The sequence below is a fragment of the Sciurus vulgaris genome, assembly GCF_902686455.1.
Source record: "Sciurus vulgaris genome assembly, chromosome: 1".
In the NCBI taxonomy this organism is placed as follows: domain Eukaryota; kingdom Metazoa; phylum Chordata; class Mammalia; order Rodentia; family Sciuridae; genus Sciurus; species Sciurus vulgaris.
In genome coordinates, this window is record NC_136461.1 from 168,861,337 (window position 1) to 168,875,773 (window position 14,437).

General features: G+C 40.7%; 2 protein-coding genes across 2 annotated transcripts in view; both read right to left on the minus strand.

Moving 5' to 3' along the window:
- The window catches only part of RAD54B (RAD54 homolog B), a 744,820-nt gene that overhangs the window by 439,232 nt on the left and 291,151 nt on the right, over positions 1–14,437 (minus strand). The window lies entirely within an intron of this gene.
- The window catches only part of CDH17 (cadherin 17), a gene marked incomplete at its 3' end in the record, with an annotated part of 129,892 nt that overhangs the window by 67,471 nt on the left and 47,984 nt on the right, over positions 1–14,437 (minus strand). Inside the window, exons 2-3 of the mRNA XM_079116982.1 lie at positions 12,963–13,033; positions 8,782–8,880 (exon numbers count right to left, since the gene is read on the minus strand). Coding sequence (XP_078973108.1) covers positions 8,782–8,880; positions 12,963–13,010 — 147 coding nt within the window. The 5' untranslated portion in view covers positions 13,011–13,033. The remainder of the gene's footprint in view (positions 1–8,781; positions 8,881–12,962; positions 13,034–14,437) is intronic.

Here is a 14,437-nt window from a genome sequence, read left to right on the forward strand (position 1 = left end):
ATCAGAAGGCTTCACTGGTGAATCATACCTAACAAGTAAAAAAGTAACACTAAACCTTCACAAATCCTCCTCAAACTAGAAAAGAAATCTTTCCTAACTCAGTCCAGTATTATCCTAATACCCAAACCAGAAAAAGACAACCCAAGAAAACTTCAGTACTTCTTATGAACACTAAATTTTTTATTTTTTAATTTGTTCCTTTTAGTTATACATGACAGTAGAACATACTTTGACATATCATACATATGGTTATCCATGATGTGGAGTTACACTGGTCATGTATTCATATATGGACATAGGAATATTATATCCAGTTCATTCTACTACTTTCCTATTCCCATCCCCACTCCCTTTCCCCGACACCCCCATTCAATCCAATGAACCTCTACTCCTCTTTCCCACCAGCCTATTGTAAGCCAGCATCTTCATCAGAAAGAACATGGTCTTTGGTTTTGGGGATTGGCTTATTTCGCTTACTTGCTTATTTGGTTTCATCCATTTACTGGCAAATACCATAAATTCATTTCTCTTTATGGCTGAGTAATATTCCATTGTGTATATATACCAGTTTCTTTATCCATTTATCTGTTGAAGAGTATCTAGGCTGGTTCCACAGCTTAGCTGTTGTGAATTGAGCTGCTCTAAACATTGATGTGGCTGTGTCACTGTAGTATGCTGATTTTAAGTCCTTTGGGTATATGCTGAGGAGTAGGATAGCAGGGTCAAATGGTGGTTCCATTCCAAGTTTTCTGAGGAATCTCCACACTGCTTTTCAGAGTGGTTGCACCAATTTGCCATCCCATCAACAATGTATGAGTGTACCTCTTCGCCCACATCCTCACCAATACTCACTATTGCTTGTATTTTTGATAACTGCCATTCTGATTAGAGTGAGGTGAAATCTTAAAGCAGTTTTGATTTACATTTCTCTAGTTGCAAGAGATGATGAACATTTTTTCATCTTTATTGGATTTTTTTTTATTCTGTGAAGTGTCTGCTCAGTTCCTTAGCCCATTTATTGATTGGGCTATTTGTTTTATTAGTGTTAAGTTTTTTGAGTTCTTTATATATCCCAGAGAGTAATACTCTATCTGCAGTGCAAGTGGCAAAGATTTTCTCCCATTCTGTAGACTCTCTTTTCATGTTCCTGATTGTTTCCTTTGCTGTAAAGAAAGCTTTTTAGTTTGACACCATCCCTTTTATTGATTATTGATTTTACTTCTTGCAACTTTAGAAGTCTTGTTGAGGAAGTCAGTTCCTAAGGTGACATGATGGAGATTTAGATCTACTTTTACTTCTAGTAGGCTCAGGGTCTTGCCTAGGTCCTTGATCCACATTGAATTGAGTTTGGTGCAGGGTGAGAGATAGGGGTCTAATTTCATTTTGTTACATATGGATTTCCAGTTTTCCCAGTACCATTTGTTGAAGAGGTTATCTTTTCTCCAATGAATGTTTATGGCAACTTTGTCTAGCATGAGATAACTATATTTATGGGGTTTGTCTCTGTGCCTTTCATTCTATTCCATTGGTCTTCATGTCCATGTTGGTGCCAAAACCATGCCGTTTTTGTTACTATAGCTCTGTAGTATCATTTAAGGTCTGGCATTGTGATGCCTCCTGCTTCACTTTTCTTATTGGGGATAGCTTTGGCTCTTCTGGGCCTCTTATTTTTCCAAATTAATTTCATGACTGCTTTTTCTACTTCTATGAAGAATGTCAGAACCTTAATAGGAATTGCATTAAATTTGCATAGCATTTTTGGCAGTATGGCCATTCTGGCAATATTAATTCTGTCTATCCAAGAACATGGGAGATCTTTCCATCCTCTAAGGTCTTCTTCAATTTCATTCTTAATGTTCTGTAGTTTTCTTTGTAGAGGTCTTTCAGCCTCTTATGTTAGATTGATTCCCAATTGTTTTTTTTTTTTTTTTTTTTTTAGGCTACAGTGAACAGGGGAGTTTTCCTAATTTCTCTTTCAGTTGATTCATCACTGATGTATAGGAATGCAATTGATTTATGGGGGTTAATTTTATATCCTGCTATTTTGCTGGATTCATTTGTGAATTCTAGAAGTTTTCTAGTGGAGTTTTTTGGGTCTTCTAAATATATAGTCATGTTGTCAGCAAATAGGGATAGTTTGAGTTCTTCTTTTCCTATTTGGTAGCATTTTCTTTCATCTAATTGCTCTGGCTAGAGTTTCCAGGACTATGTTGAATAGAAATGGTAAAAGAAGACATCCCTGTCTTGTTCCAGTTTCTAGAAGGAATGCTTTCAACTTTTCTCCATTTAGAATGACATTGGCCTTGGGTTTGACATATACAGCATTTACAATGTTAAGGTTTGTTCCTACTTTCCCTAGTTTTTCAAACATAAAGCGGTGCTGTATTTTGTCAAATGCTTTTTCTACATCTATTGAGATAATCATGTGATTCTTGTCTTTAAGCCTGTTGATGTGATGTATTATGTTTATTGATTTCCATATGTTGAACCAACCTTGCATCCTTGGGATGAACCCCACTTGATCATGGTGCACTCTTTTTAATATGTTTCTGTACGAAATTTGCCAGACTTTTGTTAAGAATTTTTGTACCTGTGTTCACTGGGGATGCTGGTCTGAAATGTTCTTTCCTTAATGTAGACACCAAAAATTTTCATTAAATTCTAGCAAACTGAATCCAGCAGCATGAAGAAGGATTATATATCATAACCAGGTGGATGGCTGGCTCAGTATATGAAAATTAGTTAATATAATTCTTCCTATTGATAGACTAAAGGACAAAACCCACATGAATATCTCCAAAGAGGCAGGAAATCATTTGGTAAAATCCAACATTCTTTAATGATAAAAAATACTCAATACACAATATACTAGGAATAAAAGGTAGGGGATATATCTAAGAAAACTCCATGTTTAAAAATTTAATTAAAAACTCCATGTTTAACATTATACTTAATGATGAAAGACTGAACGCCATAAGATCAAGAACTAGCAAGAACGTTCAATCTTTCCATGCCAATTTAACATTGTGCTGGAGGTTCCAGCGGAGAAATTAGCAAAAAACGAAAGAAAATGCATCCATATTGAAAAGAAAAAATATAACTTTCTATTCACAGAAGACATGATCTTATATATGGAAAATCCTAAGGAATAAAAGCAACAAAAAAAAAAACCAATCTCTTACAGCTAATAAACAAGTCCTATAAGTTCTGTAAGGGTATAAGATAAAAGATCAATATATAAATCAATTATATCTCTACAAACTAGCAAAGAGCAACCTAACAATGATACTTGTTAAATGTCATTTAACATAGAATCAAAGAGTAACATCAGAATCAATTTAATGAAAGCCAAGGCTTGTAAAATGAAAATAACAAAACCTTGTTGAAAAATTAAAAGATCTAATCAAATGGAATACATCTCATGTTGATAGATTGCAAAATTTAATGCTGTTAAGATGGCAATACTACCCAAGGGATTTATTGAATCCCCAGGTCAGCTTTGTTTGTAGAATTGACAGGTTGATCCTAAAATTCATATAGAAATGCAAGGACCCAGAATAGCCAAAATAATCTTGAAGATAAAAAAACAAAGTTGTAGTACTCAGCACTACCTGATTTCAACATGTAATACAAAGCTATAGTTCAAGATAGGGTCTTATTTCTATGAAAAGCTGAATGGAGATTCCTCAGAAAACTTGAAATGGAACCACCATTTGACCCAGTTATCCCACTCCTCAGTTTATACCCAAAGAACCTAAAATCAGCATACTAATGTGATGCAGCCACATCAATATTTATAGCAGCTCAATTCACAATAGCTAAACTATGGAACCAATCCAGATGCCCTTCAACAAATGAACAGATAAAGAAATTGTGAGATATATATATATATATACATACACACACACACACACACACACACACACACACACACACAATGGAATATTACTCAGCCTTAAAGAAGAATGAAATTATGATATTTGCTGGTAAAATGGATGAAACTGGAGAATGTCATGCTAAGTGAAATAAGCCAATTCCAAAGACCCAAAGCCTGAAGTTTTCTCTGATATACAGATGTTAATCCATAATGCAGGAGTGGAGTGGGGCTAGGGAAGAATAAAGGTATTTTGGATTAGACAGAGGGTAGTGAAGAGAGAGAAGAGGATATGGAGGTAGGAATGATTATAAAATGAATTGCACATTATTACCCTATTTGCATTTAAGATTACATAACCCGTGTAATTCTATCACATATGATCAGAAAAATAAGAAGTTATACTCCATTTATATATGATGTGTCAAAATACATTCTACTGTCATGTATAACTAATTAGAATAAAGATAGTGTGGTATTTAAGATAGACAAATAGATCAATCCAATAAATGGAGTCCAGAAACAAACCTATACATTTATAAATGGGAATCCAGAAACAAAACTTTCCATTTGTGGTAGGCTGATTTCTAATGAGGGTGGTGAGATAATCAACGGCAAAAGAATAGTATTTTCAACCAAAGGTGCTGGAACAATTGGATATACTGATGCAAAAGAATGAAATTGGACCCCTATCCCACACCATACACAAAAACTTAGTCAAAAATGCATCAAAGACCTAAATGTAAAACTATAAAACACTGAGAATATATGAGACTTCATGGCCTGAACAAGGCAAAGTTTTCTGAGATGTGATCTCAAAAACACAAACAACAATTATAAACAGGGGGGTAATTGCATCAAAATTAAGTGCATTTGTGTTTCAAAGGACATGATCAAGGATGTGAGGGCGATCTGGCTGCGACATCTGTCACCCCATTGATCACCAGGGTTGATTCAGCTGATCTGGCTGGCTAGGCAGGTGTCCCCTTCCTCCCTCACCGTTCCATGTGTGTCCCTCCCGAAGCTGTGCGCTCGGTCGAAGAGGAGGACGACCTTCCCCGATAGAGGAGGGCCGGTCTTCCGTCAAGGGTATACGAGTAGCTGCGCTCCCCTGCTAGACCCTCCAAACAAGCTCTCAAAGGACATGATCAAGAAAGTGACAAAATAGGGTTGGAGGTATGTCTCAGAGGGAGAGGGCTTGCCTGGCATGTTCAAGGACCTGAGTTTGGTCCCCAGAAATACACAAAAGAAGAGGATGAGAAGGAGGCGGTAAAGAAAAAAGAATAAACTAAGAATGTGAGAAAATATTTGCAAAACATATCTGATAGTGGAGGACTTGTATGCAGATATCAAAAAATACAAAGAATCCTACAACCATAAGAAGAAAAAATGATACAACTAAATAGCCAAATGATTTGAACAGACATTTCACTGAAGAAGATATATAGAGAACCAGTAAGCATATGAAGAGACACTGAACACCATTAGTCATTAGGGAAATACAGTCCAAAACTACAAAGCCATATCACTTCATGAACATCTGGATAGCAATAATAAAAAAGGCAGATAAAGGCAATTTGAGAATGTGTAGAAATTGGAACTTTCATACAATGCCAGTAGAAATATAAATGATCATTTCTTAAGAGAACGGTTTTGTAGTTCCTCAAAAAGTTAAACACAGAATTATGCCCCAACTCTTTCACTGAGTGTGTGACCAAGAGAAAACATGTTGTCTCCAAAAGTTGTACATGAATGTCCACAGCAACATTATTTATTACATCCATAAGTGAAAACAATCCAAATGTCCATCAGTTAATACATAAACACACAAAATGTGGTATATCCATTCATTTGAATATTAGTCAAAGAAAGTTCTGATACAGGGTACAACTTGAATTCACATTGAAAACATGGCTAATAGAAAAAGAACAAGACAGAAGTGGAGCAACCTAAGGAATGATTTTTACTGCTGGTATCCTCAACCACTCTGGTATGATCCTATCAAACAGTGTACAGTTCTGAATGTAAGTCGGAGACTGAATCTATGGGCAATCCTATTCCATTCAGTGGAGTGTGAGCCTACTTTATTTTGCCACTGAGTCCTTTCATAATGAGGTCACAGAAATAGTCAGATTCTCTGGACCACAAATGTTTATGATGATTTGTATGATTTAGCTTGTACAATGATTTTTTTAAACTGTGCTAGAATTTCTAAACCAGAGAATTTTACATAAATATCAAAACTTCTGACTTTTGTAGAAAAATTGTTAAATCTGGAATGTCAGTACCTTAATTCTGACTTGTGGAAATTGTCTGGAGCTGAATTGAGCCTATCCCCTTTCAATGTACTCTCAGAATACTGTTCCCTCATACATTGTCTCATATACTGAAGATGAGGATCAGAGACTAATTTCCCATGTACAGTTGGGGCTTTATCCTCACGTTTTGGTTATTGCTGTGGGTTGGTGGGTTCTTGTTTTTCACATCTCCAAATAGCTTCATTTAGCATTTGACTGACCCCAACAGGCGACTGAGATAACTCACAATGGATGGGCTTTTGCCTCAAGTTCGAGCACTTGACCAGGACTCTCCAGTCTACATCTCCAGACCACCTGGCTGCCTTCTCCATAAACCTTTTGCTCTTCTCCCTCCGTTCCCTCCCTCTCCCTTTCTTGCACACACAACACTACACCAATAACTACCCAGTCAAGCAAGCCAGAGACCTAGGAGGTATCCGAAACACCCCATCCCTTCACCTCAGGCGCCAGTGACCAACTCCAGTACATATGGCGTCCTTCACATAGCTCCTGTCTTCCTTCCTTCCCATCTCCATCATACTCCATTAGAGCGGCTATAACATATCTTAGAGTGGGTAACTTAAATATAATAGAAATTTATTGCCCCCAGTTCTGGAGGCTGGGAATTCCAATGTCCAGTTACCAGCAGGCCTGTGCCACTAGGCCTGTTCCTCATAGATGACACCTCTGTGAGTCCTCACATGGCAGAAAGGGCAAACGGGCTCCCTTGGACCTTTTTTTATAAGGGCACTGATCATACTCATGATGGCTCTGCACCCTGACCTTCTAAGGTCCCAAGTCTTAATACTAATGCAGGGGCAGCCAGGTTTCAACATATGAATTTGAGGGGACATTCAGACCACAGCACCCCTTTGCCCTTAATTACACGAGGTCCCATCACCCCTCACTGGACTATTGCAAATAGCCCCCTAAGGCCCTCCCTACCTCCAGGCTCACCCGCCTCAACCTGTGTTCACTGTGATCCAGATAAGCTTGCACAAGCACAAATCTATTTAGAGTCCTCAGCCTGAAACCTTTAGTAGCACGCAGCACCCACACGGAGATCAGTCCAGCCAGTGCGGACCTCAGCAGGTGTGCTGACCTGACACGCCTGCCCCCCACCCTCAACCCTGCACCACCTGTCATCTGTCACTTTCTTGCTAAATGCACACCTCTGTCCTTTTCCCCTGCTGTACTCAGGGCCTGCCTCCTGTTCCTGAACACCTGCTCATCTTTCACTACTCAGTCCAAGGCTTGAGGAAACCTGTCTATTTACCCACCACCTTCCTCAGTTAAAACTGGTCACTCTTACCTTTTGAGTGTTTTTATTACAAATATAAATAAGAATTGGATACATTTTAATTAGCTGTATTTAATTAGCTCTATTCCACAATGCCTATGGATTTCAAAAACCATGTTGTGTATGATATTAAATATATACAATGGTCAGTTTAAAAAATAAAACTCAGCCAGACCCAATGGTGCACATCTGTAATCCCAGTGGCTCAGGAGGCTGAGGCAGGAGGATCATGAGTTCAAAGTCAGCCTCAGCAAAACCAAGGTGCTAAGCAACTCAGTGAGACCCTGTCTCTAAATAAAATACAAAATAGGGCTGGGGTTGTAACTCAGTGGTCGAGTGCACCTGGGTTCCATCCCTGGTACCAAAAATAAGACAAAGAAAGAAATAAAGATCAGTCCCTCTTTCTTCATCGGCACTTTGACCACCTGCCAGACCCCTGTGGAAATCTTTGGTGCATGCGTTTATTTACTTGTCACTTTTCACCTTCCACCTGGTGAGCTCAATGGGCCAGGGTAGTGTTGGTATCCCCAGCACCTGGCGGAGTGCCTGGTACACAGCAGGCCCTCCATTCATGGGTAATCAAAGAAAGTGAATGTTGGCCTAGCACACCAAGTTTTTACCAGCCTATGAAACATAATACACAAATGAATAAAAAATGCCAGAGAACAGATGACCAAGTGCTCTCTGGCAGGTCAGAGAAAGCAAGTAAATGAAGAATCAGCTCTTGTGAGAGACCTTGCAAGAGACTCCTAACCAGTTCCCCAAGTCCCTTTGGAGCCCGAGGGGCTTTTCTGAACACGACCTTGATGCAAGCACTTTCCTTTGGAGGGAATCCCTCAGCACCTCAGGGGGCAGGGCCTTCCCATCTCTGAAGCCCCATCCCCTCCTCCCGGCTCTTTCCTTCCCATCACATGGCCTTCTGCCAGTCCTTCCTTCACTTGGTGCCCGCCTTTGGCCACACACAGAGGCCCTACCCTCCAATGCCCCAGGCAGGGAGCTCCCTGGGTAGAAAAGGTCCTTTCTAGAGGCTAGTGCCCCTCCCACTGCAAGGGAGAGGCAGAGCCCCAGATACCAAGCTCTGGGCAGGAGGGACAGAGCACTGACCCCAGAGATGACTGAGGAAGTCGGGTACGACTCATACGAGACTGCAGCCACTCATGGGTTTAATTAAGCCTCGGAAACCATTCCTGATGAGATGTGTCATGCCTCTATTTTTATTTCCTGCTGTACTGTAAGTAGAGAAGGGAGAGAAAAAAATCCCCTGAGGGAACATGAGAAAACAAAATGACAGCCGTGGGGGAAGACTTTACCTGGTATATGACTTGACTCGGCTCTTGACCTTCAAAAATAGGAAATGTCATGGGCTTCAGGGGTCCACTAAACTTCCCATCTTGGCCATATCCAGTTGTCTGTTAACAAAGACAGAAAATCAGCATCTATGATGAAAGTACATACATACGGGTGTCACCTGCTGAATTTATTAGGGATTCCAGAAGCAGTAATATGAAATGTAGGACTCTATCACAGATGAAAATAATGTGAACTGATGGAAACAGGCAGAAAACAATCCAACACTGGCTAAGGGACCACCATGTCAAAGCAGTTTGCTGTGAGCTTTGAATTCCTCTTCCTGTTTAACCCGCTGAGTAGTTGCCCAAGGGAAGAATATTAACACCCCACGTTAAAGATGAAGGTGAGAGAAGTTGAACCCAGAGGGATACGTGTAAATGGTGGATAGATATGCCTGAGCCAAACTTCAGGGTCTCTCGCAATGCTGCTCAGCCTACTAAATTCTACAGGGGTTTATACCAGCTTCTTAAAACACCTCTCTCTACCCCTGCTATTTTATGAGGACATGCATGGTAGAGTCCCAGTGTAGAGTCACCTCAAGGCCAAATGAATCAATAAGGGAGGAAAACAATAGGTAGATGTGTGAAGCCCAGGCTTGCTTGGCACAAAGTTAATTTTAGTCCAATTTGCATCTGAAATTGTACTGACACTAAGAAAAGCTTACTACTTTAACATTTGATTGTACCTTATATTCATTTAGAAGAATAAAATAAAATCACAAAATATTTACAGCAAGCAGTGACCCCCACAATTGTTCTGAAACCCAAAAACCTTAAACCTGAAGGCCATGCAGCCTCTGCAATCTACCCAAATCCCAACCAGTTGTGACAATAAGAGTTCGTATTTACAAAGTGAGTACACGTGGGGCTCTGTCCTAGGTACATTTAATCCTGGTGACAGGATTTACTGTTCCAGAGTAGACTCCACCACTACCTCTGTTTTTACAGGTGATGAATCTAAGAGGGAGAGAAGCAATTTGCCCAGTTCGTGGCTAGAAGCAGAACTGAAACCTGTAACCCTGGGGCAGGCTCTCTCAGCCCCTATGGGCCTCTGCCCACCAGAGGACACAAAAGCAGCCTAGACAGCCTGAACGGAAGGGCAGCTGCAATGACAACGTGCAGGAAGGTGTGACTCCCACCTGGAGAGTCGGGAGCACTCAGGGGCAGCCCTGCCAGCCCTGTCACTCCTCGCCAGGATGGCGCACTGAAGGGAGATGCCAGGCAGAGTGCAGCAGGTGCGTGGAGGAAGCAGAGCCATCCATCCCCCAGGCGGAGGGGGTGCCCTCCAGCACCAGGGACTGGGCATCCCATATGGGAGGCTGGCCTCCCCTCCTTCCTGGGTGGCTCTTGGTATCTCCCATTTTTGGTGGAAATAGGACATAGGTTAGGTTAGAATCAGAAGAATGAATGACAAGTCGATTTTTAAAGTTCGTCAAGCAAAACCAAAAAAGGTAGGAAGAACCAGGTGGGAGGAAGAGAACACGTTTTCTACTTCTTCAGGGAGCGCACGCGCGCTCATTGTGGAAATTGCTGCCCACCAAGGATAACCTAAAACAACCAGTTCATGAGTGATGGGGAAAAGTCCTACGTACCTCCCTCGGTTTGCTGAATCTTGACTCGTTGCTACTAGTCATCCGATAAAAAGGTAACACACAAAAACACAGAAGGCTTTGAAACTTGATCTGAGTTGTGGCAGATCCTTGGGTTTGCTATCCTTGGCCATTACCAACCCCTCTCCTTTGCTGTATTCCACCAACTGGAAGTCAAGTTGGGTCTCTCCCAGGCTCCCTCACAGCCAGTGGGGGGTCAAGTCACCCACTTCTGGTTCATGAAAAAAGAGGGATGTCTGTATTTTACACTCCTCACAGAGTGGGGACAGATGTGGCCGACGTCACCCCTCCCTATGGTTCCTGCTGATTCAGTGGACCTCACATCTACAGCCAGGGCAGCCACCATGAACCATGAGGGCACCGACCAGACCAAAAGAGAGGGGAGAAGGAGAAAGAAGCCTGAGTCACCTATAACTTTATGGAAGTGCTGCACCTACACCACCCTGGACTGACCACTTCAGGCTTCTTATTACCTGAGGAAAACAAATCCCTATTTATTCTAGAAGTTCTAAAGTCATATGTCCTGTTACTTGTAACTAAAAGCATTTTTAGTAACTTTACAGACTTCTAGCCATTTCGTTCTCACTAAGTTTTCTTCCTGTGGGAGCTTGACCTTCTTTCTACTGCTTCTCCACATCTTCTTCAATATCATTGACGACTCTAGAGGTGAAGGCACAAGAACTGGGTACTGATGTCCAGCTGCCACCCTGGTCACTCCAGCATGCAGGCATGCTCTCCGTGGAGACCTGTTCAACAGCACCCCAGCCAGCAGCCAGCCCTTCAGCTGCTCACACCAGTGAAATTACCTTGGCTAGTAAACCTCGCCATCAAGGCTGCATTTCCCTGTGGGGACAAGCAGGCTCACTCACAGGAAAAGAGGGCCAGGTCACAGTTCCAGGGTTCAAAGTCGCATCCTTGTATCGGAGCAACAAATCTTTCTTCCTGCCCATTAATATGACTATTGGGGCGATAAAGATTTCAAAGTGCATATGCGCACTATGAGTCATCAAGCCACACCAGGAGAACTGGGAAGGATGGTGTGGTGGAAAGTGGTGAAAGGACACCTTCATCCAGCAAGAAAAACACATGTCCCCTTCTCAGACAAGAAGTGAATGAGCCCACTAATAGCCAAGAACGGGTTTAGAATCTTCTTTCTTGAATCTCATTGTTGCTTCCAAATATCAGCCCGTAATCGCGTATTTCTACTGTTTCTGGTACTGTGCTAGGTGCTGAATTTGCTGCAAAGATCACTAAACAGTCCCTCCATGGAGGTCAGGGTCCATATGGATGTAGACACTGAACATTTAATGCTCTAGTGATCCTAACAGCTAATATTTATTGAGTGCTTAGACTGTGTGAGTCACTGACCCAAGAGCTTTATAAATGCCTTTTATTTAATTTCAGTAATATCCCACAAGGTAAGTACTGTCATTAGAGCCATTTCAAAGGGCAGAAAACTGAGGTCCAAGTCCTACATAATTCACTCAAGTTCCTCCCCGTGAAAAGTGGTAGCGACAAGTTTGAACCCAGGACTGATTTTATCACCACCCTAAGGTCATTTGAGAGAGTAGGAAGGATGGTGAGGCCCAACGGGGATGTTTGTCCCGGCCCTTATACGCTTCTGGGACGAGCCTGGAGCATGGCTCAAAGTTTGAGGGGCATTTTTCACCCCGGGAGGAAGTTCTGATGGTTTGGCAAGTTGGACTCTGACTCCAGGAAGATGTTGAATTGTATGAGCTCTAGGGGACCTTCTGGGACTTCAAACTTAGCATATAATTTTGGACTCCTAGAGGAAAGGAAGCAAGATTTGAGGTGTGTTGATCTAGAAGCTTCTTTCTAAGGAAAAAGCAGATGTGTCCCTAAAACCTTGCTTCATAATACAACAAACTTTTGGGCAAACTTTGTGAACCTCAGGAGCCTCATGGGTAAAAACAAGGATGGCTCCCACTATCTCCCCAAGGTCAAAGCCTGGGACCCTAACCCCCATCCAGCTCCAAGCTCTAAACACCGATCAGTCCATAGATTAGCACGAGGACAAATGAACCAGAGAACCCCAAAACATCTGTTAGAAGAGAAAAGAAAAATACAGAGAAAAGAGGAGTTGAAAGTAGAGGGAATGATTTTCTTGATATTTTTTGGTAATGGGGTGATGAGTTTTCATGGTCAAAGTAAAAAAAAAAAAAAAAAAAAAAAAAAAAGCCAAGACTAAGGAATGTCAATTCAGACACGTGTCGCTCTAATTTCTTTCCTTCCCTAAGCTGCATGTCTACACACAAAGGACAGATTTGTTTTAGACCTTGCCCACGGTTTTTAGAAGCTGAGGAGAAAGTGCCTCCTCTAGATAAAGCACAGATATGATTGTAACCACTTCACTGGAAACGGACATCAGAACACTATGTCCATTCTATAGCAATTTGATTTTGATAGGATGCCTTTTGAAGCGATTATAACCATTCTTTCCCTAGTATGGGGTAGAAGGATGACAGAAAATATTCCAGTAAATAAGTAGAGAAGAACACCCTCTTCCCTTACCAAATAAAGGATGAGAAGACACAGAGAGCGAAGGAGGGCTGGAGTCATCCCGCTCTTCTCAACTCAAACTCCTGTGAACAAACCACAGATGAAAGTGATTAGTCGCCAGTCTTAAAACCATATCTTTTCAAGCCAGTAAGAATCACTGGATGATATCCAGTTGCAAGCCTATTAAAATGGCCTCCCTATAGGCCAGTTCCCCACTGTGTGGAACAGCCTGGTCTTCCAGAAGCTTTGTGATCCCCCATCGATAGCAACGTGTAAGCCAACATCCCCCAAGGAGCTCTCTGCAATTTCATTTAACTGCTATTATAACTTTCTTCAGAGTCTTAAATCTTAAAAGATAGTCAATGTGTCATTTCAGCTTTGGGGATTATTTTGTTTGGGTTTGGTTTTTAAAATAGTTTTCACTCTTATTATATGGGCGTGAAAGATACATTTTAGCAAATGTCAGGTTAAAAAAAATTAGTCATTCTTACTCAAAGCTGCAAATATATGAGATTTCTCAAGTAAAAAAAAAAAAAAAAAAAAAAAGCCCAAGAATGTTCATGGTCTTTCAAAGATCACACCCAGCTATCTCTTTGGTGCTCTGAATTTTGTTATGACCTGTGCAATACACCTGAAGAAAAAAAAATCACTTAATACTCCAAAAGAGACCAAATAAGAATCCAAACTCTGTTCACATTGTCTTCTGTTCAATATAATTTTACCTTTTCTCCTTGAGGCTTCATATTTTATAGAAATAACTTTCACCGTGAGACATGTCGTGATTAACCAACTTTAAGATGTGACATAAATTTTCCAAATGGCCTATAAAGCAGCACTGTTGCTTGTTATAACACTGGATTGCCAAAAAATTAAATTAAAAAATGAGGAAAAAAAAGATGTATTCGTTTCACTACAATCTAATAATTCTTTAGGGATTATAGATGATCCTGATTTACTTCATCTTTTTATTTTTAAAATTTTTCTACACTGAACATAAATATCACTAATAAGCAGAGGAAAATGATTATTAAAATTTTAACCACCCTGAAAATGTAGACCCTAAAAATAGTAGATGCTTTACATTTCTATAGCTGGTATTTGAACTTTAAAAAGGTGAAAGTACTATCCCAATCTCACCTCACAAATGCCCTGGGAGATTAAAAAAAAAAAAAATGGAAATGAGCATTTATTGTGATCAACTATGAGATAAACTTGTGGAAAGACCTTTAAAAGCGGTCTAACAGAGTGGTACTGAAGGTGGGCTCAGAGCAGATAGTTCAGTCTACAACCCAGCTCTGCTATGGTCATGGGCATTCAACTTCATTAATCAGAGCCTCCGTTTCCTAAAACTACCTAGCAATTGCTTAATAAATATGTGCTCTTATGGTTTTCTCACAAATGAGTGAGGAATTGTTATTTTCAATTTATAGATGAGGAAACTGAGATTCAGAGTTAAGCCTTTTGCCTAAAGACACATAGCTAAGAAG